This window comes from Chamaea fasciata, unplaced genomic scaffold, assembly GCF_029207755.1.
Source record: "Chamaea fasciata isolate MVZ Bird 193981 ecotype frontalis unplaced genomic scaffold, bChaFas1.0.hap1 SCAF_1, whole genome shotgun sequence".
NCBI classification, from domain to species: Eukaryota; Metazoa; Chordata; class Aves; order Passeriformes; family Sylviidae; genus Chamaea; species Chamaea fasciata.
This window is the reverse complement of record NW_027094086.1, coordinates 122245533-122273110: the sequence shown is the minus strand read 5'-3', so window position 1 is coordinate 122273110 and position 27578 is coordinate 122245533. Positions and strand designations below refer to the sequence as shown.

General features: G+C 39.7%; 1 protein-coding gene across 5 annotated transcripts in view; it reads left to right on the top strand.

Annotated features, from left to right (window-relative positions):
- Nucleotides 1–26693, top strand: part of ABCB5 (ATP binding cassette subfamily B member 5) — a 37766-nt gene extending 11073 nt beyond the window's left edge. For 3 of the 5 annotated variants that reach the window (XM_066196057.1, XM_066196077.1, XM_066196067.1), the window contains exons 13-29: nucleotides 1820–1945; nucleotides 3221–3424; nucleotides 4646–4816; nucleotides 7666–7827; nucleotides 8299–8532; nucleotides 10055–10201; nucleotides 10738–10842; nucleotides 11698–11775; nucleotides 12283–12366; nucleotides 14288–14491; nucleotides 15208–15308; nucleotides 16589–16729; nucleotides 17222–17378; nucleotides 19821–20018; nucleotides 20933–21139; nucleotides 22137–22283; nucleotides 22807–26692. In XM_066196057.1, coding sequence (XP_066052154.1) covers nucleotides 1820–1945; nucleotides 3221–3424; nucleotides 4646–4816; nucleotides 7666–7827; nucleotides 8299–8532; nucleotides 10055–10201; nucleotides 10738–10842; nucleotides 11698–11775; nucleotides 12283–12366; nucleotides 14288–14491; nucleotides 15208–15308; nucleotides 16589–16729; nucleotides 17222–17378; nucleotides 19821–20018; nucleotides 20933–21139; nucleotides 22137–22283; nucleotides 22807–23004 — 2664 coding nt within the window. In that variant the 3' untranslated portion in view covers nucleotides 23005–26692. Of the gene's footprint in view, nucleotides 1–1819; nucleotides 1946–3220; nucleotides 3425–4645; nucleotides 4817–7665; nucleotides 7828–8298; nucleotides 8533–10054; nucleotides 10202–10737; nucleotides 10843–11697; nucleotides 11776–12282; nucleotides 12367–14287; nucleotides 14492–15207; nucleotides 15309–16588; nucleotides 16730–17221; nucleotides 17379–19820; nucleotides 20019–20932; nucleotides 21140–22136; nucleotides 22284–22806 lie in introns of those variants that run through there. The other 2 variants (XM_066196084.1, XM_066196092.1) reach the window with 2 other exon arrangements.
- The last annotated feature ends 885 nt before the right edge of the window (nucleotides 26694–27578 follow it).

Here is a 27578-nt window from a genome sequence, read left to right as displayed (position 1 = left end):
TCCATTAGTGACCTATGTACATCATGTCATGGTGATTCCTTTCATGGTGGCACAGTTGGTTTGACCTCTTTGCGATATTTGTTTATAGTCTTTTGAACACCTTGATAAAGGTAAAAAGAAAAGGCATCTGCTGCTATTGTTTCTTCCTTGATGCAGAAAAAGGTAGAAATAGAGATTTCAAATGTCAAAAATTAAAAGCTTGATGTGCTGGTATAGTGGTGAGAATGGGAAGGTTCCTATCTCTATGGCTGTTTCTTCATGTGGCTTTACACAACCCAGTCATCTGAGGTCTGTCCTATTGTGCATCAAATCTGTTTCCAGGACACTGGGATGGCTGGAGGACAGATTCAGAGCTGGGCTTTCTCCTTGACTGAATTTTGTACAATGAATCTTCTATCCCTCTTGGCTCAGAAATCTTGAAGGGACAGAGCAGAGTCTTCATCTTTCCTGTTAAAAATCCTATTCAGGCTGCTGAGCTATGTTGTGGTTCAGCACACGAAATGGGAGAGAAATAAGAAATATTTCCCATCCTTCTCAAACCTGAGTCATCAGCTGTCCCTACTAAGAGCATCAATATTATTAAGTAGAGCCAAAAGGAATCAGCAAATCTGAATAGAAGTTACCCACAATTTCTCAAGCAATTGGTGCAACACAGTGTCATCTTTCCTGTCCAGGTTAAACCAAATCAAAGAGATCTAAGTAGGATAGTTATTGTTAGTTTTAATCTTGGCAATATGTTGTCTGATAAAAGAGTTAAAACTAGCCTAGAATGTGGTAGTGATTATTTGCATCTGGAGATACTATGGTATCTAGAATAAAGCTCATTCTTGACAATACAGGCACCAGGATATCAGCTTCCTGGAGATCAAAAATTGGGTGGATGTAATACAGGGAGAGGAGAGGAATATTGCAACTGTTTTAATCTCCCATTGCAAAAACGTGTAGGAAAACTTATAAATCAGCCTGGTATAAACAAGAGTTCCCATAGCAGCCAAATATTTTGGCAACTACACAGCATTACTTGAAATGATAGCAAAAATTATATCATTAATCTGTAACTACTCCCCAGGTTGCTCAGGCTGTCAACAATAAGGAATGGGGTTTATTAAGGACTTCCCAGCAATTACTTTGTCAAAACAACCACTTATATATTAAAAATAGAATAAAGCAGGCTTGGTTTTCAGTGATACTCTTTAGCACCTGAAAATAGTCTTCTGTGAGATTCATAATTATTATGCTCTGGAAAATGGAGGACAGCAGAAGAATTTAAGACACCAAGCCAGCTACCAGATCACACAAATTGGAGAAAATGAGCTGTGAAGTCCAGAGTAGTGTGGCTTTGTCTGTATTAGTTTATTTGAGTGTGCTGGGGAATTTTCCCAGGCAATGGAATGCAATGATCTATGCAGGGCAACTCTTAAAATGTTTCTTGGCATGAACTTTGAACTTGGCCTGTTCCAGTTATCAATCATCTCAAAAATTTCCCAGGCTTTCTTTGGTAGCCAGAAGGATCTAGTGGCCATTCCCAAAAGGCAGGTTGCGTGCAGCCACGCTGTTTCAAAGGCTAATACATTTCACACGCAAAGGCGAAACCTTTTTCCTATCAGTGCTCCAGGATATTCCCAGGTACAGTTAACTTATTCATGTTGCCATACCTTCTGACTGTGACCCTCTCTACTGCCTTGATAGCAACAGCTACAGTTACCTTGACACACTGTTCTCTAATCAAACTTGTTAAACTAAGAGATATATGCACATGTAGAGATATATATATTTTTTTTATTTTTTTTTTTTTAATTTTTTTTTTTTAAATTCGCAGATCCTCAAAGGTCTAAACTTGAAAGTTCAAACTGGGAAGACCATTGCTTTAGTTGGTGCCAGTGGCTGTGGAAAAAGCACTACTGTTCAGTTGCTGCAGAGATTCTATGATCCTGACCAGGGTGAAGTGAGTGTCTGCAAAAGAATTGTAAAAACTCAGAGCTGTTAGAACATGCATGAGTTTCCCATATTGACTGAACCTTGTGTTCTATTTTGACTGAATTTGACCATATTTCTGCATAGTTTGTATTTCCACAATTTGGATTTCAAATGAACTATCTTCTCTTGTTGGCTTGACTTCATTATTCTGCTCCTTCTTACAGTATTATGTCACAGATGGCAAATGCTGCAAGTCTTGGAATAGACTTGCAAGATCTGAATTTAAAATAATTGTTATCAACTCTTAGTTTTTAAAATTCCCTCAACTTTGTTTAAGCAAAGCATAATCCAACAGATTCCTATTGTATTTTGGTTCCTTTTCATTGAATATAAGCTAAAACCTAGAGAGTGTTTTCCTATTTAAAATGGTTGTTTCCTTGGCTTGTTTTTCACCATCTGCTAACCACAGCAGAAGTTTCCATCATTACCCATTGTACGTGTTTCACCACTGAACACTAAATTCAGTTGGTAAATGGTAAATACTTCCCATGAGAAATTTCCAAAGGAAAAAAATGAGAGAAATTAAACAGCGCATTATAAAGAAAATTTGCTTTGTATTCTTGATATTTGAAGGATGCTACTTAATAGTTGTTACTGCTAGTTGAAAGTAGGTAAACATTCTAAATATGAAAAATTGAACTGTCAGTATATATGGTATCAAGGCAGCTGTTTTCAACAATGTTCTTTCTTAAATTTAGTTTTCCTGTGGCTGTTCATTCCTGCCCCCATGCCTCATTTTGCTGTGTCAATGTCAGTGTTCGTATGACCACACTGCAAATTACCTAATTAGAAATAACTTCCCCTTTCCTTTTAGTCAACTTGAACTCTTTGATCTGATGTACAGAACAGCCACAGAGATGATTGTGTAGCCACAACTGTGAGGACAGCAAACTGGCATAGGGGCTAGAGTACCATGTGAAAACTAAAGTATGCAAGGAAGCTGTAAAATTCTTAAGCCAGCTCAGACAGGATGGTTATTGGGGAAAAAAAAGAAAGAAAAAAAAAAGAAAGAAAAAAAGCCCCTGATGTCTTCTTTGTTTATGCCACTCATCATCATTTTCCAACTTGTGTAATGGATGGAAATACTGCAGTCGTAGCTTCTCCCCCAACATAGTTTTTTATTAAAGTCAAATTTTTTTCTTGACCTTCTGGCTGATACTTCATTCAGGTAAGAGTAATTTATTGCTTTCTTATGAGCAGAGTACATTTCCTTGCTTTCTTTGACATGCTCTTTTCCTGTTAGATTACCTTAGATGGTCGGGATATTCGGACCCTTAATATCAAGTGGTTACGAGAGAATATTGGCATTGTGAGCCAAGAGCCTGTTTTGTTTGCAACCACAATAGCTGAGAACATTCGCTATGGCAGAGAAGACATTTCTGATGCTGAAATTGAGCAAGCAGCCAAGGAAGCCAATGCTTTTGACTTCATATCTAGACTGCCTGATGTAAGTTCATGAACTTACTTTGAGAGTAAGAATGAAAGGTCCATTTAGGCTGGTGTCCTGTTTCTGAGAGGCAGAGTATGGGAATCCAAGTTACACTACAGCTTCTCAAAATACACTGATTGCCTCCAGCAGCTTTCAGTTTAGAGAGTTTTTCAGCTAGATATTGTGCCTTTGGTTGTTCTAAAAGGACTTGTGCTGGAGTCTGGGAGAAAATGTCAATGCCTAAACTCGGGAGAAAGGAAACTTCACAGCTGTATTGTCATCCCTACCCATCTCATGAGGCATAGAAGAGTTGGCTTTTAAAAAGGACCAGAAATCCAAAGCTCTTTGTCAGGAGCTGTCTGTACGTTCACAGGAAATGAGGGGAGTGGGTGGAAGTAAATAAGTACGCCCTGAACCAAGACCCTTTCAGCAGCTACAAGCTTAAGCTTTTCTTCTGCCTGAGATTCACAGCTTTGAGCCCTCTCTTAGGAATAGGTGCCTTATTCCTTTTAGGATGGGGCTGAGAAGCAAGGTCAAGCATTCTAAACACATCCTCAAAAATGGATAATATGACCTTCCCTTTGCTCCTGAAATTTAAAAATGTGGTAACAGTGCCCACCTGGGATTTGATTTCAAATCCTTTTGCCACTTTAGAGAGCTTGGCCCTATCTCTCAAGCATGTGCCATTTCAAGCATCTGTTCCTAGGTTCCTTCTCAGGAAGAGTGATCATATTTTCTCTTAAGTAGCTATATAATAAAATACTACAGTGGACTTTTAGACCTGTCACTTTGCAGTAAGTGATACAGTCAGTAGGAACCAAACCATGGCTCCGAGGGGGAGTGTCTTAGATTCAGAGGAGGCACACTCTTGGTGTGTCCCGATAATTCCAACCCTTTTGGAAAGGTGGGCAATCCTCAGAAAATACAGAGATCTCTTCAACAGGTTTGTCTTGAGAAACCCCACAGCCACAGAGATGGGTATGGAAAACTGAGTGAACAATAAAGATCTTTAAAGAACCACAAGTTCAAAGTTAGGCAGACACAACGTGTGGTGGAGTAGGAGGGTTTGGCTAAGGGCCAGTTGAATGGATGTCCTTCCATATTTGCTCTGCCTGTGCTCAAGTCAACTGGAAGAAGCTACTTCTTCTAGAAGCCGAGTACTTGGGGTTGCACTGAGTACACTGAGTAGTGAGGATTTGAGATGTCTCACAGCTTCTGTTCTGTTCTTTCTTTTCTCAGAAATTTAACACCATGGTGGGTGAAAGAGGGGCTCAGCTGAGTGGAGGACAGAAGCAACGAATAGCTATTGCCCGTGCCCTAGCAAGAAATCCCAAGATTCTTCTTCTGGATGAAGCTACATCTGCATTAGATACTCAGAGTGAATCCATAGTGCAAGCAGCTCTTGATAAGGTAAGGCTCACTGAAGCTAGCTGCTGCCATGAAAGTGCAACAAGTGCTTAAGAAAAATGAATGTACAATTTTCAGTGCATAAAGTTTCCATCAGAATCGAGGACGCTGGAAAACAAGATTTGTATTTTGGGGTTTTTTTCCTTTTTTTTTCAGGGTTTTTTTTTAGGGGTTTTGGTTTTGCATATTACTAATTATGAAGACACTGTCATGTGGAAGAGTAACTTAGGTCTCCTGCATTCCCTTTCTCAAATCATATTGGCTCATTTGCTGATCAAATATTTGCCGGTATTTTATCAAGGCAAGGTATAAGGACAGAAAGGCCTTTTTCAGGTGGATTAATAGAAAAGTATATGTTACTGATATCCCTAGTATTTGTTCTTGAATAATTGTTCCATAATTTTCAGAAAGCTCTTGGGATGTAGCCTTTTTCATTCTTATCCTGCGTTTAGCAGCCCCACATCTCTAGGGTAGGTAGTACTGCAGAGCTGTCAGATCTTGTACCCATTTCTCTTATCAGCACACAATACCTTCCTCACAGCCTACCTTCATCAGCAGTTTCCATCAACATATAGTAGAACACATAAGCTTTGATTGAAAAAGAAAGTCATGGTTTGGCTTGAATGTCTTTTCTTTTGTCTAATATTTATTTTCTGAAACTCCCTGGAGTCTGAGCCCAGACAATCAGACTCCTTTTGAGTTTCCGTTGGACTCAGCCTGATGGCTACTTAATGGAGAGAGAGAGAGAGCTTTGATCTGTTGTCTGAAAATTAAATTTGATAGTACAAAAAAAAAAAAACCCCAAACAATAAGGCATCCACCGTATTGGAGAGAATCTGACCAAAGCAGTAACAAGGGGCAAAAGGCAAAATGCCAAAGGCAGGGTTTAGGGTCATACAGAGATACTGATACACCCCGCTGTGGGTGGGGAATTAAGGTGGGGTCTGAGGGAAGGGTCCAATGGGGGACAACGATTAAAAATATTAAAATTCTTGCATTAAAAATCAACCTATGATAACACAGAGAACTAAGAACTTTCTAGTAACAATTTGCATAGGGAGCATGTGAATAATCCTTTTCCTTAAGGCACTGCAAAAGGGATTTCTCAAGGCATTTTTCCAGGGTTCTCTTCTTTCCTGGGGAAACTGCAATTTTAATGTATTTTTTTAAAATGAAGTGAAAAATCCTGCCTTTCGTTTCTGTAGTTATCCAGAGAAATACCAATAACCAGTATGGCTCAAGGGATATAGAGAATTTGTCATCTTCACTTGCTAGTCAGTTTAAATCTGAAGTAAAGTGCAGCTGTTTCTTCTGTTCATATCATTCCAGTGATATTAGTATTGAGGTAACATGTAGATGCCAAAAAAATATTCATACAATATTTCTTTTTTTTTTTGTGTTTGGGGTTTTATTTGTTTTTTAATTTTGTAATCAAGTACTTAGCTTTTCCAGAAGCTTATTGCTCCATTTAGTGCATAACAGAGGGAGACCACTCAATTAAGTGGACTCTTTCTCATGCTTCCTCATGTTCTCAGAACACACCATAATGAGCCCCAAATCATAACTTAGTCATCTTTTCACAGCTTTTTGATGTCCATCAGTGTAGTCTGCTAATGAGATTTCCAAATTTCTTTTCAACATCCCTGAGTGGAAAAAGTGGTGCTATTATTCAATATTTTTACAGCTGAGGAGCAGAGATATTAACCTCAAGAACGCTCACTGTTTCTGGGCATTCATGTGCAGCTCCTTGTAGCTGTCTGTTTTTCAGATAACTTTGCATCTTATAAAGCATTTTTCTAGTTCTGATCACAGCTCCCAGCTGCAGTGCTGAAGGCGTTGTGCGTTAGGCCAGTGGTGTAAAAAGCACACTGTGACAGATTCCTGGGGGTGACCTGCACTGGGTCCGTGAGGATGGCAGGTGTAGGAAGAAGAATTCAGATCTCCATGGAAGCAGTCTTGTCCTGCAGATGGCCTCATCATCTTCATGCCTGTTCCTGTGCCCATATGATGTAAAACTTCTGTGGCAAGAAACTGCCAGCAGATTCCAGCACCACAGAACACGCTTGTTGCATGAGGTTTCCTTGGGTCTCTCCTGGTGCCAAGCTGCCATCTGCTCCTGGCATCAGGGTGGTGGGAAGCCAGACTCTCCAGCCTCGCAAGGTGGCCTGTGTTCCTTTGCTGCATGAGGGCAGTGTGTGCCACTGCTCTGTGGGAGGGAGCTGGAGGGAGTGGAACACCTAACCTACCAACTGAGGCTTCAGCAGCTCTTCCTGCCAAATCCCAGGAGCATTATTGTTAAGGAGGTTTGTTTCAGAAGGGAGCGGCTCAAACCCAGTTTTGATGCCGGTTTGCTCCTCCGTGCTTTCCTGTTAGTCTTGCCAGAAAACAGGCTGATGTTGTACTTCCAAAAATTTTCAGGGACAGTATGTAAAGAAAATATCTGCTCTTTTTATATTTGCTATCCTAGCTTTGTTTTCAGAAGGATCCAACTATTCTCAGCATTTCCCCCTCATGCTTGTGTGCACATGGAAACACTTTGTCAGCAACTTTACTTCAAAGAGTTCAAATGTTATAAAAGGTCAAATAATAAATAAACTTTAATTATGGTCTTGTTGCCTGTCTGAAAAGATTAACGTGGCTTTTTCTACCTAAATTAGTCAAACAAACCTGTCCTTGGACTGCTGACAAGGACATGAAACCAGGAAAAAATAATAATCTTTGCTTTTAAAAGAAAGAAAAGGTTTTTTTTAAGTTTTGATTTGCTATATATTTCAGGTTACTAAACTAATTTTATTTCTGTGCTGTTTTCTTGCACAGTTTAACTGTAACTGGGTTTTGTGTGTTTATGTAAGGCTCGGGCTGGACGCACCACCATTGTGATTGCTCACAGGCTGTCCACCATCAGGACTGCTGACACGATTGCTGGGTTTGAGAAAGGTGTTGTGGTGGAGCAAGGGACACACAGTGAACTGATGCTGCAGAAAGGGGTCTACTATTCCCTTGTAATGCAGCAGGTAAGGGCAAATGTATGTACTCTCTTTCTCCCTTTCACGAAGTTGTCAGATGGTGGGTGGAGCCATTTTCTCTCTCTGGTTCCTGCATGTTGTCCAGCTGGCAGCTGCTCAGTTATTCTAGTCTGGACACAGACACAGGCTTGGAACTCTTGGGGGTTTTACCCATAAGTGTTTCGTATTTACACAATCCAGTATGTCAAAAACATAAGTGAGCTGAAGGCAGAGAGTGCATAATTATGGCATAACCACAGAGGTGTTAGATTCCAGGTGGATTCCATAGACTGCTTTAAAGGAAAAGAGGGATAAAAAATCAGAATCAAATAGTCTACTGCTCTGCAATTGCAGACTGAAATTTATGTGGCCTATAGACAACTGCAGTTCCACAACTGAGATAGCAGTGTTCATGAGGAAAAAAAAAAAAAAACCACATTTCTTTCTACTCAAAATGCCTTGTAACTGAATTCTTACTAGGGTTGTAGCAGTGATGTTAAAGATGATGGCACATCAGAAGATAGTGAAGGCAACGGAGCTGATGAATATGAGGAAAACATAAATCCTGTGGAGGAGCTGATTCTTCAAGATCATTTTGAAACATCTGTGATACCAGAGAGAGGCAGCATTCGAAGAAGATCCAGCAGATATAAGAGCAAGAGGAGTTCATCTAAAAATCCCTTTGGAAAAAAGAAGAAAAAAAAGGAGGTTGAGGTTGGTATTAGAACTTCAGGTTAGAATTTTAATTACAAGTTGTAAGCATAAACAAAAAGCACATAACTGGGATTACTTTTAGATAGCTGGCTTTCATGCAACCTTTACTCTGGTGCTGTTGCAGTCAGTACACACCAGACTGAGTATCTGAGGACAATTTGTCCGAACAAAGATCTTCATTTTAACATTACTGCGTTAATGTGGAACTGGAAAAAATTGCTATTGATTTGTTACATCGCTTTGTACAATTTAAGAGTATTATTTCAGTAGTGCAAATGTTTTAATTCTATCCAATTAAATCTAGTTATGAGATTTCATTTGCAAGATTCTTTACTCGCTGGTGCTTACTGTTGCAAATACTGCTGGATAATATATTCCCTGGAGTGAGCCAAAAATTGAAGGCACTTTGGGGTATCATGCTACATTTATGTCAAGAGAAAAAAATATCAAAACCTTGACATTTTGAAGAGCATTTCTATTAAAATACCCATTACTCTCTCTCTTTTAGTATATGCTTCAGTTTTGCAGTGTTTTTACAGATAAAACTTAGTTGACATATGTCATACGTTAAAAAGAGTCAAGGAGGAAGTTTGGGATTAAGAAAAATTATTTTGTTACATCAAAATTGGAAGAAAACTTGCTCATAGTGTGAAAAAGCAGATTTCTAGTGCATTCTGGATCAGACTTGGGATGAGCAGCTGAACAGAAACCTGATTTTGTTTTCTATTTTGTAGTACAGTTTTCATGAAGTATACTGGAAGAGTGGTTTGGTATATTAAGGTTGCTTGAGTTTTTTGTTTAGTTTTGGGGTTACTTGCCTGATTTCAAGACCTTTGAAGTGAAGAACTAAAATACAAATTCCAGAGTAAAACCATTAATTCTTCTAAATCTGTGGAAGTTAGAATCTCATCTGTAATAAATAATATTTAAATAATTATTAAATTCTTAGTATAATTTTATCTATAGATTTTCCTCCTCTCTAAAATACATCTTCCAGCTAATGAATATTTCAAATAGCAAGAAGGAGCTGGACCCATTCCCGTTCTCATATAAAAAGTCATGTCGTTTCAAAAGATACTTTTTGGCTGTATATTAATACTGCTTAAGACCTTAGAGGAAGTTGTGAGTGTTCCTGCTAAAGAATACAATATTGTTCACATTCAGAAAAAAATGAAGAAGTTGAACATCCAGAAGTTGTAATTATTTCAGAAAAAATCAGCCCACTTTTATAGGTGGTGACCAGTCCTATCTGACTTTCAGTGAACTGTCCTGGCTCTTCTCCTCTCATGACTTAGCCTTTTGTTAAGTGTTTTGCCTCCAAATTACTACAGTGCAGTTGATGCTCTAGGACATGAAACAGCAAAGCAGAAATCTCCAGCATGTTTGCTTGATCTGAGTGCACAGAGAGGGCTTTCAGCACTTTACCAGGAGAGTTCACTGCTCAAGGCCTAATGAACACCCACTGTCTGGGGAATTTAATGTTCTACAACTTTCCAAGGAAAACTTACAATTTTTCCTGTAGGAAGAAAATCTTCCTGCTGTGTCTTACTTAAAAATTCTGGCTCTGAACAAACCTGAGTGGTTCTATGTACTGATGGGAGTGATTGCTGCTGCTGTCATAGGTGCAGTCCATCCTGCATTTGCTGTAATATTTGGAAAAATCATTGGGGTAAGTTTTTTGGGGTTTTTCTTTTTTTTTTTTTCTTTTTCAGGGGGTTGTTTTTTGTTTTGTTTGTGGGTTTCGTTTCTCTGGGGGTTTTTGTGGGGTGGTTTAGTGGATTTTTTGTTTTGTTTGGGTTTTTTCCTTTGCAACTGGAAGTTCCAGTCCTGAGCTGTCCTCATCCTCAACCACTCAGTTCTTTCCATGTAAATCTCTGAGTGGGATTAACTTGTATAAATCTATCCATGTAAAAATGTTGAAGTGACTCTCTAGAAGCAGAAGATGGTGGAACTGCAATCTGACTAGCAGAGCAAAGGAGCAACATTGATGGATCTGGGAGAACAAATTAGTACCATGTAGGTTAAATGGAAAGCTGGACTATCTTCTGGGTCCTCATCAGAAAGTTGACTGCAGACTGATTTTAGGATGCAGCATACTTGTTAAAAGAAATTAAAGTAGCCAAGGTTCTTGAGGTGAAGGCTGGCTTTTGTAATGGATGCTCATCTATGTACTCATTTTTGTGGGTTTTTTTTTTCTTTTCATAGGCTTTTCAAGAAAGAGATCCAGTAAAAAGGAGTAAAAACACTGTGGTACTTTCTTTAGTATTTCTTTTACTTGGAGTGATTATCTTAGCAGCATACATAATCCAAGTAAGTGTCACTGCTCTGAAATCTTAAAAGCTCTGAACTCTCCAGCAGGCTGCATGTATAACTCATATCAACACAATCTGAGAAGTAAAACACCAGTCAGAGCTTACAAAAATATGCAGAAGTGCTTTGGTCTTCCTGAGATATGTAGGTTAAATTTTAATGTTTACCTGAAGACATATATCTACATTTGCACTTCGTTTAAATAATGCACTGAAGGCAATGTTAATTCAGCATGACTGAAATAAAAGTTGAAGGTCTGGCCTTAAAAGTCAAAGTTAATACTTATATTTCTTATATTTCTGACTAGTCTGTAGGCTCTTGCCAAAGTATAAAGCAGACTTACTCTTTCCATTGCAGATGGTGGTTTTCATACCATCAAGTAAATTCCATCATTTGCTGTCCTCTTATGACTGCTTTAAAGCCTGCAGGAAACACTTAGTGCCCACTGATTTCCATACCGTAAAAATCCCTTGGTATGACTGCTGTGAGTGAATGTCTCTGGTCACAGTCAAGGTAGGGAGGCCAATCACTAGACAGGTTGATTTATCTTGTAGTGCTACTGTCTGTGTGTGCAAGGTTGACCGGAAAAGTTTCATCACCCTTTGCTTGGGTGGTTGTAGTACAAGTATGTATCATATAGATGCCTTCTTTGCCATGTTGTTTCCTTTCTGTGAGAAAATCAAGTTTTAGGTTCAGGGATGTGAATGATGCTTTTCCCAGGACATGTATTTTCACAGGGGATTGTAGGTGTGATGGCTTTTGTGGTGCTTCTTGGTGTGACTGCTTTTGTTGTGCAGATTTATAAACAGAGTTACAGCATCAGGTGAGAAAATGTGACACTTTTTCTTCCCCCAGGGATTCATGTTTGGGAAGTCTGGGGAAACCCTAACAATGAGACTGCGCTCTTTGTCCTTCAGAGCATTACTTCAGCAGGTATGAATCAGGCATTTAGGATATAGAGAGAGCAGTGGGTGTGGATAAGGACCTGTGTGTTCGTAGAAATATCTGAAAGGGACCAGAAGGCAGTAAATTGGTGATTGGAAGAAGAAAGAACTCTACCATAGCCTTTGCAAATAAAAAAGCTTCCTTTCCTTTCTGTAGGTACAAATCCTTGTGGGTCCCTTCCAGTTCAGGATATTCTATGATTCTATAACTGCTGGGATAAGTAATTTGTAAGAGAATAATTAACCTCTTCAGGACTAATGAATGACTAAGTAAATGAGGGTTATAATAAAAGTTTCTGTATAGGCATGTTCAGGAAAACAACACAGCCAAGAACACTTTATGAACAATTAGATGTCAACAAAAAAATAATATTTTTTAAGCTTTTTCATTTCATTTTCTTGGAAATGCTGACCAGATAGAGAGTATTCAGTTAGCCATCCTGTTTTGCATTTGCATGTAACTTTTTGAAACACAATTCAGTATCTTTTCTTGCAGGAGATTGGATGGTATGATGACCAGAAAAATGCTGTTGGTGTTCTGCTAACTCGCCTTGCTACAGATGCTTCCCAAGTTAAAGGCGTATGTTGATTCTTCTATGGGTATTTTTTAAATATATTTTTCCTTACAAATATTAATTGCAATTGGCAAGGAACTCCAAGATTATTTCAGAAAATGAAATAGGAAATCTACCCCACAGACTGGCAGATGCATTTACATATCACGCTACAGACACATTAGAAATGGTTTCCCATCTGATAATTTACAACTATCAAAAATCCAGCAGATGTTGATGTACCTTTCATGTACCTCCCTGCAAGTCTTTAAGCTAAATGTATAATAGTTGTAGACCGTTTCACCATGCAAAGTGAACTCTGCATATATGCTTGGACCACAGTCACTGGAACCCAGGTTTTTACACCCTGTTATGGGTGTCACTTGAATGCCTCTTTGAGGTTGCATTTGCAGAGGATACAAACCCTTACTGACCTCAGTGAAGAGAATTTTTCTTCCCATTGCCACGAAATATACTTCACAAACAGTAAGAAATAGACCAGCATAATTAAAAAGCACCATGGGGAGCAATGGCCAAGGAAGGGAACCACTCAAGTAGCTGCTGTAGGAGAGGTGGCCACTGGACCCTGGTTAGAGAATATGGCAAATTCTGCACAGCTCCTTCAACTGCTCACCTCATCAGCAGAACTTGACAATCTACCAAATGTCTTTTTCTTTCTGTCTCTTTGTGGGGAAAAAAAATTCACTGCAGGACTTGTGGGGAAAAGTTTACTAGTGTCTTTATTTTTCCCTTTGTATTTATACATCACTAATCCTTTAATCCCTACGTTTTTCAGTCTCCATAGGTTTTTGTTTCTCTCCAGCCCTCCTTCATTTTGGGCTTGCAGGGATAAAATAGTCTTTGAGAAAATTTACTCATCTCCATCTTTTAAAGTTTGTTTGCTTCAGTGGCAATGGAGTCTGTCACCCTTTCAGGGCAGTAAAAATACGCGTGCACACACAGTTCCCTAACTACAAAAAGCAACTGAGGGTATGAATGGGTCTCCAGAGCTATTGTGTTAATCAGACATCAGTAAGTCAGTACCATGCCTCATGCCGCACTGGTTGAAGTTTCCAAATCCATCTTTATGTGTAACCCCTAGAAGACAAGGCGACAATTCACCTTGACATCGGTTAAATTATTAATATTTTAAATTAATTGAACAAGAAAAGTCTTTTCAGGGCAGGAAAGCCTTTGGCAAAAGAAAGAGGAATATGTGCTTCCCACCCAAGAGTTTTTGTTTTTGTCATCACGCCAAGCTCTAGAAGATGAACTTTTTCCACAGGGCTATTTGCAGAAGTTCTTTCTGCAGATCAGAGCCCACCCAGATGCTGGATGCTAATCAACTCTCATTTTAAAAAGTTTTGATGAAAAGGTTATGTAGGCTGGGAGGAGGTGAGAATTCTTCAGTCACAGATAATCTTTGTTACTCATTATCCCACTGAGATAAAGCATTTCTGCAGGGTGGCCGAATTCAGATTTCTTTTCTCTAAGAACACAATCTCAAGTGCAGCAATATAAGAAGCTGAGGATGAATATTTTTCACCACTATTAGTGTAGAAGGTCTCAGTGGATGACTGTTGTTAGAACCAAGACCCTCTTGCCTAATGTTGGGCATCTGACTGCCAATTTGCCCTATTATCACGGTGGTCACAATTTTCTCTAACTTGGGTAGTGTGTGAAGTCCCAGATACATTTCATTAAACAACTGTCACATCCAACTCTCTAGACAACATTAAGACCTCTTGAAGGCCTGAATGCTGGCAAGTGTGAGGAATCTCTAGGAATGGTTACAGAAGTTGGTGCATAATGTCCACACAGGTGACGATGGCACATGGTTTCATTTTCCAAACCTTTTGCCTTGGCTGCAGCAACTTGAAGTGGTAATTTAAGTAAAAAAGAAAAATCTATTGATGTATATTTGGGGGGTTTCTGGGGTTTTCTTAGGCAACTGGAAGCCGACTTGCCCTGATGACTATGACTGTCTTTACTCTTGTGACTGCCATCATTATTGCATTTGTATATGGCTGGCAGCTAACTTTGCTTATTCTGGCCTGCATTCCTTATATTGTTGGTGCAAATGCTGTGAATGCCAGCTCCATGTCTGGTCATGCTGCAGAAGATCAAAAAGCTTTGGAAGAGGCGGGAAGAGTAAGTTCTTCAATTTTAACTATAGACTTCTGGTGTGAGATCATTTTTAGGGACAACATTGTAGTCATGTTATCACTGACTCAATTGTCCAATATAAATGAAGGGTGTTGAGGGGAATGTTTCTATGTCTTCAAGAAAAGTGAAACACAGGTAACACAAACCAGCTGCAAATTAGAATATAAAAATGCATTTGAAAGCCTCCATAGTGGATTTCTGGGCAGTGGCAGCTGCAGCAGAAGCAACCCCAGCACTGGTGCACCTTGTGCCTGGGGTAAGCGACATGGTTCTGTGCTGCTCTGCTGCAGCCAGAAGTGTTGCAACATTGATACCTTTTTATTCTGTCATAAAGGCAAGCCATTAATGTGCTCAAGAGTTTCAGGGTATTGCCTGAAACTCTTGCGCACGTTGCACCTGATAGTGCTCTTCCAGGAGACAGAAGTAGCCCGTGCAAAAAAAACAAGCTGTGTCCAGATTACTAGTGTTTGTCCTCATTTTATTAAATTTGGTTTAATTCATGAGGGCCACAGCCCACGGGTTAGGGAAGACACTGCTGATGAATAATTTCATTACTCAGGACTTTTCTTCACCTTGATTCCCTACTCTTAACCAAGCACATTCTGATATAAATGCTAGAGCAGAAATCAAGTGTTCAGAAGATATCTTGTGGATAGCAGTTGTGAGAAATTACCTCTTATTTCTTTAATCTCTTTGTTTAGATTTCAACAGAATCAGTTGAAAACATAAGAACTGTAGCTTCACTGACCAAGGAAGAAGCATTTTATGAAAGATATGTTGCTAGTTTGGATCTTACATACAGGTGGGTTTTTTTCTTTACAGTGCACTTTAGTCTTTCAGATTTACTGTAAATACCTTTCTTGGAACCTAACCAATACCCAAAACACTAGGAAGAGTATCAATAGCTGTTTATTCAGCTTTGAAATTTGTATAGTCTCTATATCTTAATATACATTCTTAAGTGCAGAGTGAAAAAAAAAAATTGCAGGATTTGTCTTTTATTATGCAAACGTTTTATAAACTGTATTCTCTGCATATGTGTTACAGAATATTGTGTTTGCCTACAATATAGGATATATATTCACTCCATGTCAGTGTATTGCACTAATACTACTTGACTGAGGAACTGACAAAACCACCACATACTTAATAACATAAACAAGTTTTATTCCCCTCATATGACTTTCAAACCTTGAAAAGAACTTAGTATGTTTCCCTTGTTTGATCCACTGCATCCCACTGACTTTTCTCCACTGAAATGCATTTGAATCACCACAGTTGCCTGATTTTTCTAGTTTCATTTTATTAAATAAAATAGCCCAGAATCTAAATTGCTTCTAATGTAGAAGAAGAAATTGAAAATTATGTATTGCACGATCTGTCCTCACCCAAAATAGTGTTAAAATTCAATGTCTGGTGAACTGCTAAGAGTCAAGATTTGGGCAGGATGCTTGCTTGGACTATCACAGCTCTGATTTACAGCTCAGATGAAAAAGGAGATTTCCTCTTCCTCAGAGAGCATCCTAAACAATAAGGACAGAGAGTTCACCAAATTCTTATTCCATATGTATTCAATTAGCTATACAAAATGAAACCTTTCCAGAGGGATAGATTGAGAAATAGAAGCATAGTCTGAATTTTTGTGGGGATACCCACAATGTGTCCCTGCTCTGCTCAGATGGGATGAGCTGCAGGCAGCTCTTAGGCCAGGCTGGTGCCTGCTTGTTTTCTTAATAAAACGGGTCATATAGGGTAATTATTAACTTATTTCATTTTAACTAACTTCTCTAGTGACCTGCCCTGCTATAAAAGCAAAGGAAGGGGATTCAATTTAACATAACTGAGGATGAAAGATTTCATTGCTTTCTGTCCTAAGGGTGGTTCTGTGTCATGAAGCCGAGGGCTCTTAGGGTCTGGTAAGGATTGTTTGTGAGTGTGTGTGTGTTGTGGGCTGATTTGTTGTGTTTTTGGGGATGATCTGGATTGCTTGAAAATTTTATTTCAGATGTCTGGCTATCCCCTAGCCAGTGTCTGTTGTTTCTCTTTTGCAAGTCATTAATGGAAAGTCTCTTCTTTTTTCAGAAAATCTCTGAAAAAAGCCCCTTTCTATGGATTTACCTATGGAATATCTCAGTCTTCAGAGTACTTTATTAATGCAGCAGTCTTCAGATTTGGAGCATGGCTCATTGCTAATTGTCTGACCAACTTTGAAGATGTATTTATGTGAGTATAGTTTATAAAATGTAAAAAAAGATCAAAACCAGTATAGGGTGTAGTGATTTCAATGCATGCAAATTATTTTATCAAATTACAGAGGTAATGGGGCATGGGAATCCAGGCATTCAGTCTGGATGGGAGTGTTCTTTGGGCATAAGGGCTGTTTTGGGGAAAGGTGCATATTTGGGCAGTGAAACAGCCAGAGTAAGCAGCAAGCTCAGCACACGTACTCTGGAGAAGCCTTTGCCCTTTGATGTCCCTTCTAGGCAGAGGGTGTTAAAAAGAGAAGTGGTGTGATACCACTGTTCAGCTGTAAAGTAACTATCGGAACAAGCTGACCTTCCTAATTCTGGATGACATCTTGGAGTGTGAGGAGCTCCAGAAATATCATCACCAAAAAATGCTTAAAAACTTTATTCTGAAGGTATGTTTTACACAGTAGGAAAAGAATGCATTGTTCTACCTGGAATGAATCACGCTTTGTCCTTTGCTTTTTAGAGTCTTCTCTTCTGTCATGTTTGCAGCTATGAACGTTGGTCAGTCTGCTTCCATGGCACCAGACTATGGCAAAGCTCTAACATCAGCCCAAAGAATCTTTCAGCTTTTGGACAGAAAACCTCTAATTGACAGTTACAGTGAACAAGGTGAAAAATTGGTAAGAGTTGCATTTTGCATGGGGGCTTGGGGGTATATTTGAGATCTGTTTCTTTGAGCTTTTGGGTTTTGGGTATATTTTTTTTTGGAAGGAGTGTTCTTTTTTCTCAGGAAAAAATGTTGTAACAAACTAAATTAGTAATTATCTATTATCAGCAATTGTATTCAGAGGTGCCTATTTCTTAGGGTGTCACAAAAAGATGCTGAATTAGGATGACCTAATTGCAACCTGAAGGAAGCCTACAAGAAAGATGGAGAGGGACTTGTTACAAGAGCATGTAGTTATGGGACAAGGGGAAATGCCTTTGAACTGAAGGAGAGTAGACTTAGATGAGATACTAGAAAAAAAAATTCTTTACTGGGAGGGTGGAATAGGTTGCCCAGAGAAGTTGTGGATATCCCATCCCTGGATGTGTTCAGGTCCAGGTTGGATGGATCTCTGAGCAGCTTGGTCTAGTGAAAGATGTCCCTGCCCATGGCAGAGGGATTGGAACTAGGTGTTCTTTAAGGCCCCAACAAATCCGAACCATTCTATGGTTCTGTCAAAAGACAGACACTGTATAAATAGTGCTACTGACTTATTTAGGGGCCGTACTATTTCTGGATTTCAGACAAAAGTGTATGGCCTTTAAGGTGTTTTTTCTCTAAATGATTAAAAAAAATACTTCTTGTTCTACTGACTCATAGTGTAAATGGCTTCAGGAAAACACTGAAAATGTCAGTTCCAATAAAAGCTTTCTAAGGGTTTATGGAAAAATAAAATACTAATGCATTCTTATAATTATTTTGTAAATAAGGGAGATAGCTCCTTCAAAGACAGCCACTTTGCCAAAAGCCATCCTATTCCAGTTGTGGAAACTTTTACCATTAAAAATGTGCTCTTGTGAAGTCAAGACAACCTTAATGAATAATTTAGTTTGCTCTAAAGATGAGGGAGGAAAGACACACCAAGCAAAAAAACAATAAAAAGTGAAAACCAAAAAAGACCCAAAAAGTCCCCAAAGAGCCTCGCTTTTAAACCAAAATTGTCATTAAGGAGGCTGACCTCGAACTGCTATTCCTATTTCCCAAATCTTTGCCTAAGAGCCTCTGATTGTAAATCTATAATTGAAAAAGAAAAAAAGGGGTGGAGGGGGGGGGTTTACACTCTTCATTCCAAAAGAAACTCCAGTTGTTTTTTTTTTTATTACCTGGCAGATACCTGTCTTCCCAAAGCAAGACACCTCAGCACATGTCAATTTTCTGCACGTAATGCTTTCAATTTACAGGTTCTGGAAAGATCACAAGGGCACATCCAGGTTCATCTAAATTTAAAATTTAATTCCCATGTAGGTTTAGATAGTGGCTCCTACTCAGGAAGCCATAATCCAGTTTTCTATAAGTTCAAGCTTATATACAGAATTGTCAGCCTTTAAAGTTCTGAGCATGCTTGCATATTTTCTTGAACCAGGGTTCTCTGGCACAGACATTGAAAGTCTTGGCAGAAGGTCTCTAATAAAATAAAACTTAAGTGAAACATTTTTCGTGTAGAGTGGACTTAACTTCCAGTGATGCCTGTGACTTAGCAAAGCAAAGCTTTGAGTCCATCAAATTAGGTTATTACGTGCTATGAGAGCATCCTATTAGTGGTGCTGTTGGCTGGTACAGGGGGCTGGCTCATACCCCAAAGAACAGGGCAAGAAGTAGCCTTGGCTATTCTTTTTTCCACTTGTTCTTATATATCAGCCTGGCTAGCAGAGCTAATTAACAATTATCACTGCTTTTTAAAACACAGCTTGTCCTTTCTGCCTATGAATCACTTGCTGAAGATTTTAGCTCTGCTGTGTTAATCTCTGATTTTGACCTTGTGTTACGTTTGTTCAAAATGTGCTACTTTCAGGGTAAGATTGGGAAAACAAATGATACCATTTATATCACAAGTAGAAGGCTCTCAATTTATGTGTATTGGAAATGAAAAGTCTGGATATTGCCGATTTTTCTTAAGAGGGTGGTTGGGCACTGGAACAGGCTCCCCAGGAAAGTGGTCACAGCACCAAGCCTGTCAGAGTTCAAGAAGTGTTTGGACAGTGCTCTCAGGCACATGGTGTGACGCTTCGACATGGTGCTGTGCAGGACCAGGAGTTGGACTCTGATCCTGGAGAGTGCCTTCCACCTCAGCTTATTCTGTGCTTCTGTGGTATTCTTTTCAAAGATGAAGTGAAAACCAGATACAGGAGATGTAGAAGACTTCTCCAGAAGGATGTAATGACTTACGGATCATCCTATAACTAGTGATACTATGCTCAGTCCAATATATCATTTAAAAGAATTTCAAAAGCACTTTTGAAAAGACCGTCCCAAACTTTCTTGGATCTCTCACTTTAATAAACAAGTCTTAACAAGTGGTGTTATGGTTGAGGCCAATAGATGTTAATATGAGCATGTGAACTCTACTGCTTTTCAGAGACATTTTGAAGGCAACATTGAATTCAGAAACATCCATTTTGTATATCCAACAAGGCCAGAAGTTCAGGTTTTGCAAGGACTCAATGTGAAGGTTAACAAGGGACAGACTCTGGCATTAGTAGGAAGCAGCGGCTGTGGCAAAAGCACATCCATTCAGCTCTTGGAGAGATTTTATGACCCTGTGGAAGGACAAGTGGTAAGAATAGACTTGTGTGGCTGTTAATAGTAATTGAATCTACAGAACTCTTTATCTGCCAAGGTTTCAGAGGCTTTTGACAAGCCTGGCAGTCCCTCTGTTGAGACACCTTTTTTAGAGGTGTGAGTTACCAAGCCTGTGCCTCCAGTGGATCTGTAGACAATCCCCAAACCCCTGTCATTGCCTGTTTTGTGCATTTGCCCACATGTACCAGCAGTGGCATCCATGCTGGCACAGTGTGCTTCTTCAGGTCACAGATCCTGCTTGGGAAAGGAATGACCGTGTCTGACTGCATTTCCTCCCCAAGGCTCCTCACACCCTGGTCAGACAAGGGCATAACACTAATGTATCTTGCTTGTCAATTTGGAAATTTTCTTGCTGATGTGAATTAACACACTAGGGGCATGCTTCATATAACACAAATGTAATCTCACATAGAAGTGACTGTATCACCATCAGGAGGTCCCAATGGGCTTTTTGATGAAACCCCTGTTAATGGGTATAAAAAGTCAGAAGAAACCTCTTCGGAGGTTGTAAGATCAAAAGGCCTACAGCTGAGAATACTTATTGTTGTGTTCAGTTTCTTAAGGGACAGGCTTTCCCATCAGCTTCCTGGTGCTCCTTGTGGTCAGTAAGGCTGGAAGGACCACATAAACAACCTGATAACTACATGTTGTTTCTGCTTGCTAGCAGATGGAAGCAAAACAACACAAAATTAAAAACTAATGCATGAAAATATTTCATTTATTCTGCTGGTTCTTTTCCACTTAGCATGCAAAAAATTTACTTGATTACATCTGGTAAAATAACATATAATGGGCTTTCTCTTAGACTTCATGTTTCCTGTTTACAGCAGGTACGTGTGGATGAGCTCAGCAGCCAGCTTGATATCACATTTCTGTTGCTTTTTCTAGCTAGCAGATGGACTTGATACCAAATCTCTGCATTTACAATGGCTGAGGTCCAGGCTGGGCCTGGTGTCACAGGAGCCCATTTTGTTTGACTGCAGCATTGCTGAAAATATCCAGTATGGAGACAACAGTAGGGTGGTTAGTCAGGAGGAAATTGAAGCAGCAGCTAAAGCAGCAAATATTCATGCCTTCATTGAAAAACTGCCGGAGGTAAGAGACAGTGATGTTCTCTTCACACTGAGATCATATATTTAGAATGATATAGAGATATCAAGGTAGTACTCACTTGCATAGATCAAATTAAAGATAAACACTTTTGTTTCCCTTAATATAATCGCCTTTCTGTTTTAAAATGTCAGTGTGTTTCAAGCTTAAAATCCTTTTTAATCTGTTAAAAAAAAGGCCAGTGTTTCTGTTACTACAGTGGTAGGCAACCCAGTTTATTTGGGGGGTGAGGGGTGAGAGGGAGGTGGAAAGAGGGAAATGAAAGGATGTTCTATGTATAAGTAAGTAATTATAAAAATTTTTAAAATATTTTTCCTTTGACAGCAGAAATTCTTCAAGTTACTCTGATAAAGACATTTCATTTTTCTAAAGAAATTTAGTACAACAAAGTAGTCCATTTCTAATAGAATGGATAGGCACAGGGAGTGGTTCTTAATAAATACAAAGGGGCAGTCAATCAAAAGTGAAAGGCGTGGCATCTGACCTCCATGCCTGACAAGAATTTGGTTCTGACAAGGAAAAACAGTTTGATAGCTTGTTTTCACTGTAGTTCTGGGTACCTGAAACTCAGGTAATAATGCTGAAAAATATTTCATTTTCAGCACTACTATTAATGTCTGAGATTCTTAATTCACGAGCAATGCAGCATCAAATTCTTTGTGTATATGTCAATAGGCATTAAATTGTTAGTTAATCTCATGATCATATGATCTGCGGACACTTCACTGCTGGTACCATCCAAGACCTGTTTCAGCCTTTGAAGGAGTAAATTTTTAGACTGGGTATGAATATGTGTGGCTGTAAATATAACTGCTTGTACTAGAGATGTTTATAGAGACTTAGCTTTTTTAAAACCATTTCTACTATTCTTTCTTTCAAGATGAACATGCTTAACTTTTATAGCCATGAATAAATTTTACTTTTCCAATCTTCCTTCTCTAAAAGTATTCAGTGGTGATCTTTTTTATTTTTTAACATCCAGAAATATAATACCCGGGTGGGTGAGAAAGGAACACAACTTTCTGGAGGTCAAAAACAAAGAATAGCAATTGCCCGTGCTCTGGTTCGTAATCCTGCTGTTCTGCTTCTGGACGAAGCTACCTCTGCTCTTGACACGGAAAGTGAAAAGGTGAATAATGATAATTATGTGACATACTTATGGCTATGTACATGGCTAGTTGCTTTCTGTAGAATAAAATTAAAGCAAATGTGCTACAAACGCTCAGTTGTCAAACAAGTCAGGTGTATCACAGTAGCTTTTCCACCTGAAAGGTTTGACTTGAACTGTACTAGAAAACTGTTTATATTTACTGAATGAAAAGTAGAAAAACCCTGAAACTTTAAGTATAAACCTCCGCATTGATCTGATACTCCTCAGTTATCTTCCTGTCAGATGTATTTGATAGTAAATACCTTATTTTTATTCTGACCCAAGCTGGATGCCCAAGAACCCACTTCTCCATGTCTCAAATTTGTTTGATCAGGCTCACTGACCTCAGTGAGAAATCCTGTGGAATAAAAGTCTCCTGTGTGCACTGACTTGTATATCTGTGGGACACATATTCAGGTGATAAGAGAGTGAGAATTGTAGTTCCTAGGACCAGGGAAGCCTTTTCAGGTGCTAACAGCATTGTCATGTTGTCTGTGTGCAGATTGTCCAGAAAGCTCTGGATAACGCCCGGCAGGGTCGGACCTGCATCGTCATTGCTCATCGCCTGTCCACCGTGCAGACAGCCGACATCATCGTGGTGATCCAGAACGGCAGGGTGGTCGAGCAGGGCACCCACAGCCAGCTGCTGGCAAAGGAAGGACACTACTATGCCCTTGTAAACGCACAAGTCTCTAATTAGTACTACTTGCTGAGCTGTTTCTTTTTTATTTTGTTTTGGTTTTTTTATGGGAAGACATGAAAAGCTCTACAGAGGGTTACTGTTGGCTCTGTCTGTGCTGACCCAGCATGGAACTGTGTTGCAGCCTGGTTGCTGTATCCAGTGTAGCCCTCGGCCCACACATCCATGGGGATGGGAAGTGCCTGCCTGGTACTGGGTCACAGAAGGTGCACAGAGGAGTCCTAGGGACTGAATGTGTTGAGCAGTTTGGTGTGTCACATGTTCTGGAGGGTGTCAGACCTGCTGTAGCCTCACCCACAGCTCAGGTGCGTACCCTGCTCTCCCTGTTCCCCTAAACCCTGGCCCACAACAGCTGCCATAGACCAAGCTGATAAAAGATTATGACAGCAGTTAAGCATCATGGATAAACAACAAGCTGGTGCTTGTGGTCACTCTTTGGGTTTCTTCATCAGCCAGATGAAGACACAAATTTTTCTTTAGTTAAAGATGATTATCAATGCTTACTGAAAACTGAGATTCAAAAAAAAAAAAAAAAATTGAGTTAAAGAGAAAGATGTTGATGCATGGGTTTGGTTTTTTCCCCTACTTTATGCCACATTTCTCATATTACTGTGCTTCACACATTTCTTGGATATTCAATACTCTATTTCAGACAATAATTGTAATAGTTACAACCTTTCCATATCAAGATAAACTGCATAAAAAATAACATTGTTTTGTTTAGTATTTTTCAAATGCTTACAGAGTTTAGTAATTCTTTGTGTCCATCAAGATAAGTTCAGAAGTTTCGTGAAAGCTAGGATGGCATCTATTGGAGTGGACTCCTGTCAGCCATGTAAACAGCTTTTCTTTAAAATAAACAGAAAAGGACAAGTTGTTTTCAATATAAGTTCCTTCCTTTTTAATAGGCATGGTACCTAGGGTCATGGTTTAGTAGCAGACCTGATAGTGTTAGGTTAAAATTTGGACTTGATACTGTGAAGGGTCTTTGCCATTCTAAATGATTCTGTTATTCTATGGATACTTCCAAAGATTTTTTTCAAGTGTTGGCAAAGCTTGTTTATGCGTGTGCTTTATTAATTTGTTATTCCTCTGATACATTCCTCAGGGTGCTGCAATACATCCTTTAACTGTTGAAGAATATATACTCTGTGGTCAGAGTGACTCAGCAGCTGGGAGTTTTTGGCTGGTTAAACCCAATTGCAGCATTTTAATTTTGCAAGGCTTTGCACGTGGGTCTGGGTTAGGATTTATAGCCTGGAGCAACCTGCAGTACTTTATAATTTACAGATTGTAGCAGACAAACTTACAATAATTACCATCTCCTTTACTCATTTCAATTATTTTCCAGCATCAGGATCTGCAAAGGGAATAAAACACAAAAAACAAAATCTGATATCAGGTTTGCCAAAATAAGTACTGCTGCTCTCCCGCATAGTTTTTCTCAGAGACTGTTTCATGAGGAATTTTTACTCATTCAGGCACCCCTCTTGTGTGACCTCTTCCTTTTCTTGTGATAGGCACATACTACAGAAGTACTGCCCTTATTATATTCCAAATTATCTAATGTGGGCTCCAATTAATTCCCTGTTTTGTTTCTGCCCTGGAGTTAAAATTACAAGTACTAAATTTTGATTCTCAGTTTTGAAAATAAAAAAGGGAAGTAACTCCAGCATGCACTGTCTCTACTGCTTTTCTTAGTAGTGGGTAATTTTTGCCCTATTCCGTTTCCCATTACAAGTCTCCATTTTGTTTTGGAGCTTTCCAGTAATGGAGGTTGGAAATGGCTCCCCACTCTGAGGATCTTACCAGGCCTCAACCTCTGTGTGTTACAGCCAGCCTGATCCTCAGGGGTCTGAGGATGCTGCATCCATGGTCAAGGTGCTGAGGTGTAAACAGCTTTTCTTAGTTCTCTTACTCTGCTATGGGGTCACCACGAGCAGAGAACAGCCATTGTGCTCTACAAGGGAACCCTGTCCCTGGTGCAGGACCAGTGCAGGCACTGGGCCCTCGACACTGCTGTGCCTGTCTACCAGCACACAGAGTGGGCTTGATGACTGTACTGACTCCATGAGATATAAAGAGAAAAATATGATCAGCTTGTAGGCACTACTAGTAAACTCTATGCTCTGATAGTTTGTTTCAGACCATCCAAGTCACCTTCCTCGTATGCCCACAGCACTTGCAAACTGGCTATGCTTTGATTAAAAGCAGACCTAAAGCAAGAGAGAAATGTGTGTCAAAAGCACTTATTTCAGCACCAAGCCCTATATGATATAGAAATCAAAAGAATCAACCATGATAAAGGACTTGTTTGCTCCATCAAGTAAACATTAATTTTTTTCTTCAAAATGCTTTCTGAATGGCTTCTCTGAAGTCTTCACTCTCTTCTCTGGGAAGTCATGTCTTAATAATTCCACAGGAGACTTAGACCAGTGCTGCATTAAGCAAGTGTCTGAGCCAAGTGCTCCTCTTCTAGTCATCAGTGAGGCCTTTGGTGTTCCCTGACAAGGGTAGGCCAGTGTGTTCCCTTCACCCCTATCCCTGTGGCAGTTATTTTAGGGGTGAGGTCCCCAGTGACACCAGATGTGACTCACCATATTCTGGGCACGTTCGGAGAACACCAGCACTTGTGCAGGGTTAGGGGAGACTTTTAACTCGGACACCTGGGATATAAAGCAGCAGAGAGCAGACATTTCTGAAAAAAAATGTAATTACAAACATGTCCTGGTTCTGGCCAGGACAGGATTAGTTTTTGCAGTAGCAAGAAGGGGGCTTGGCCAAGACCTGAAGGTTATTCTATACCACCTCGTCATTGCTGGGGGTGGGGCAAATGGAGTTTTTTCTAGGAAGAAAGTGTGGTTTTGTTATAGCAATGCTGTAGTTTGGTCCCCATTTAGGGCTCACTCTGCTCAGGAAACTCAACTTCCGAGAAGAAACAAACAGCTTACCTAAGGGAGACTGACAAGAAAGCTGGAGACGGACTTTTTACAAGGATGTGCAGTGGTAGGCCAAGGGGTGATGGCTTTAAACTGAGAGTAGATTAAGAGCAGATATTAGGAAGAAATTCTTTACTATGGAGGTGGAAAGCACTGACATGGGCTGCCCAGAGAAGGATGGATGCCCCATCCCTGGAAGTGTTCAAGGCCAGCGTGGATGGGGCTGTGAAAAAAGGTGTTCACCTGGGTAAGGTGTTCCTGCCCATGGCAAGGAGGCTGGGACTAGATGATCTTCCATGTCCCTTCCAACCCTAACCAACCTGTGATTCCACGGAGACCAGAAAGGTCCATGCAGTTTATCTGGAGTTGTGGCTGTGTCTTGCTGAAGCAGGAAATACAATCGCAGCTTTTCCAAGGTATTTCCAAACTCTTCTGTTTCTTAATGGATTTAGATAATGTTAGAGGAATGTGGTCTGGCAATCACTAGCATTATATCCAAATAAACTGGACAAAACATTGGGTGAAACCCTGTACTTTACCTCTTTCTGTGTATCCCTACTGCTGTATGCAGACAAACCAGACTTCTGTAAAACACATCTTCTCCATGTCTGAGCCGTTGAAGTGTTTCTAAGATCATCAATGTAGTAAAGAAGAGAAATAGCTGGGCCAGCCACAAGGTCACAAAGAGCATCTGTGTAGTTTCTTCTTACAAAATGTGCTTGAATAGCTTATTTTGTTTAGTCCTGATTATTAGGTACTTGTAAATGACTGGTAGTTCTAGATGCAAAGGTAGAAGAATCCAGTTGCCTTATCATTCATCACCTTCCAGCTGCCCTATATATAAGCTGCACCACAGATTGACCAGTGCCCTGACATTTTCCAGGTTTATGGCTCTCCCTGACTGTTCTCTTCCAGTTGCCTGGACTGCTTCTCCTCCTCAAGCACCTTGGCTGGCACACACAACAGATGCTGCACCATGTGATCTGGTGCAAAACGCAGACAGAGATGAGAGGAGAAGTGAAAAAGCCAACAGCAAATCTAAAAGATTACTTTCTAAAATTGACGAAAATTTCTCAGCAGAAAACTGGTCACTGTATTCAGTAAATTAATCATTTACACTGGATTGCTTTCATCTACCTCTGTGCTGTGCTTTGTGATCCAGTGTGCAGGCAGCTCCTACCTGCCTGAAACCCTAGCAATCATCTTACTTTATCATTTTATTGCCTACCTGCTTCATCAGCAGTTAAGTCCAGAAACTCTTTTCTGAAGCAGATCTTTCCATTTGGAAATAATAATTTGTTTTGCCCTTAGGGAAGCTCACACATCTGCTGGAGTAATCCCCGGCCTGCTCAGTGACATCAGTATCACATGCTCTGAAGCAAACTTGCTAAGCCTTCCTGTAATTCTCCTGAAGATGCCAGTCTTTACTGAATGCTTTCACAGAAAGATGTTTTAAAGTCATGTTAGCTCCACAAACGGATTTTGTGGACTTGTTTAAATTGACCAATGTACTTTTCATTGCACTGCTCTTTCCATAGGAGTAACATTCTCATTTCTTTCTAATCCTTATGAACAGAATGCGTTTTTACTGCCCTCTCTCCCCTGTGTTGTCCAAAGCAAAACCACCTTGCAGTC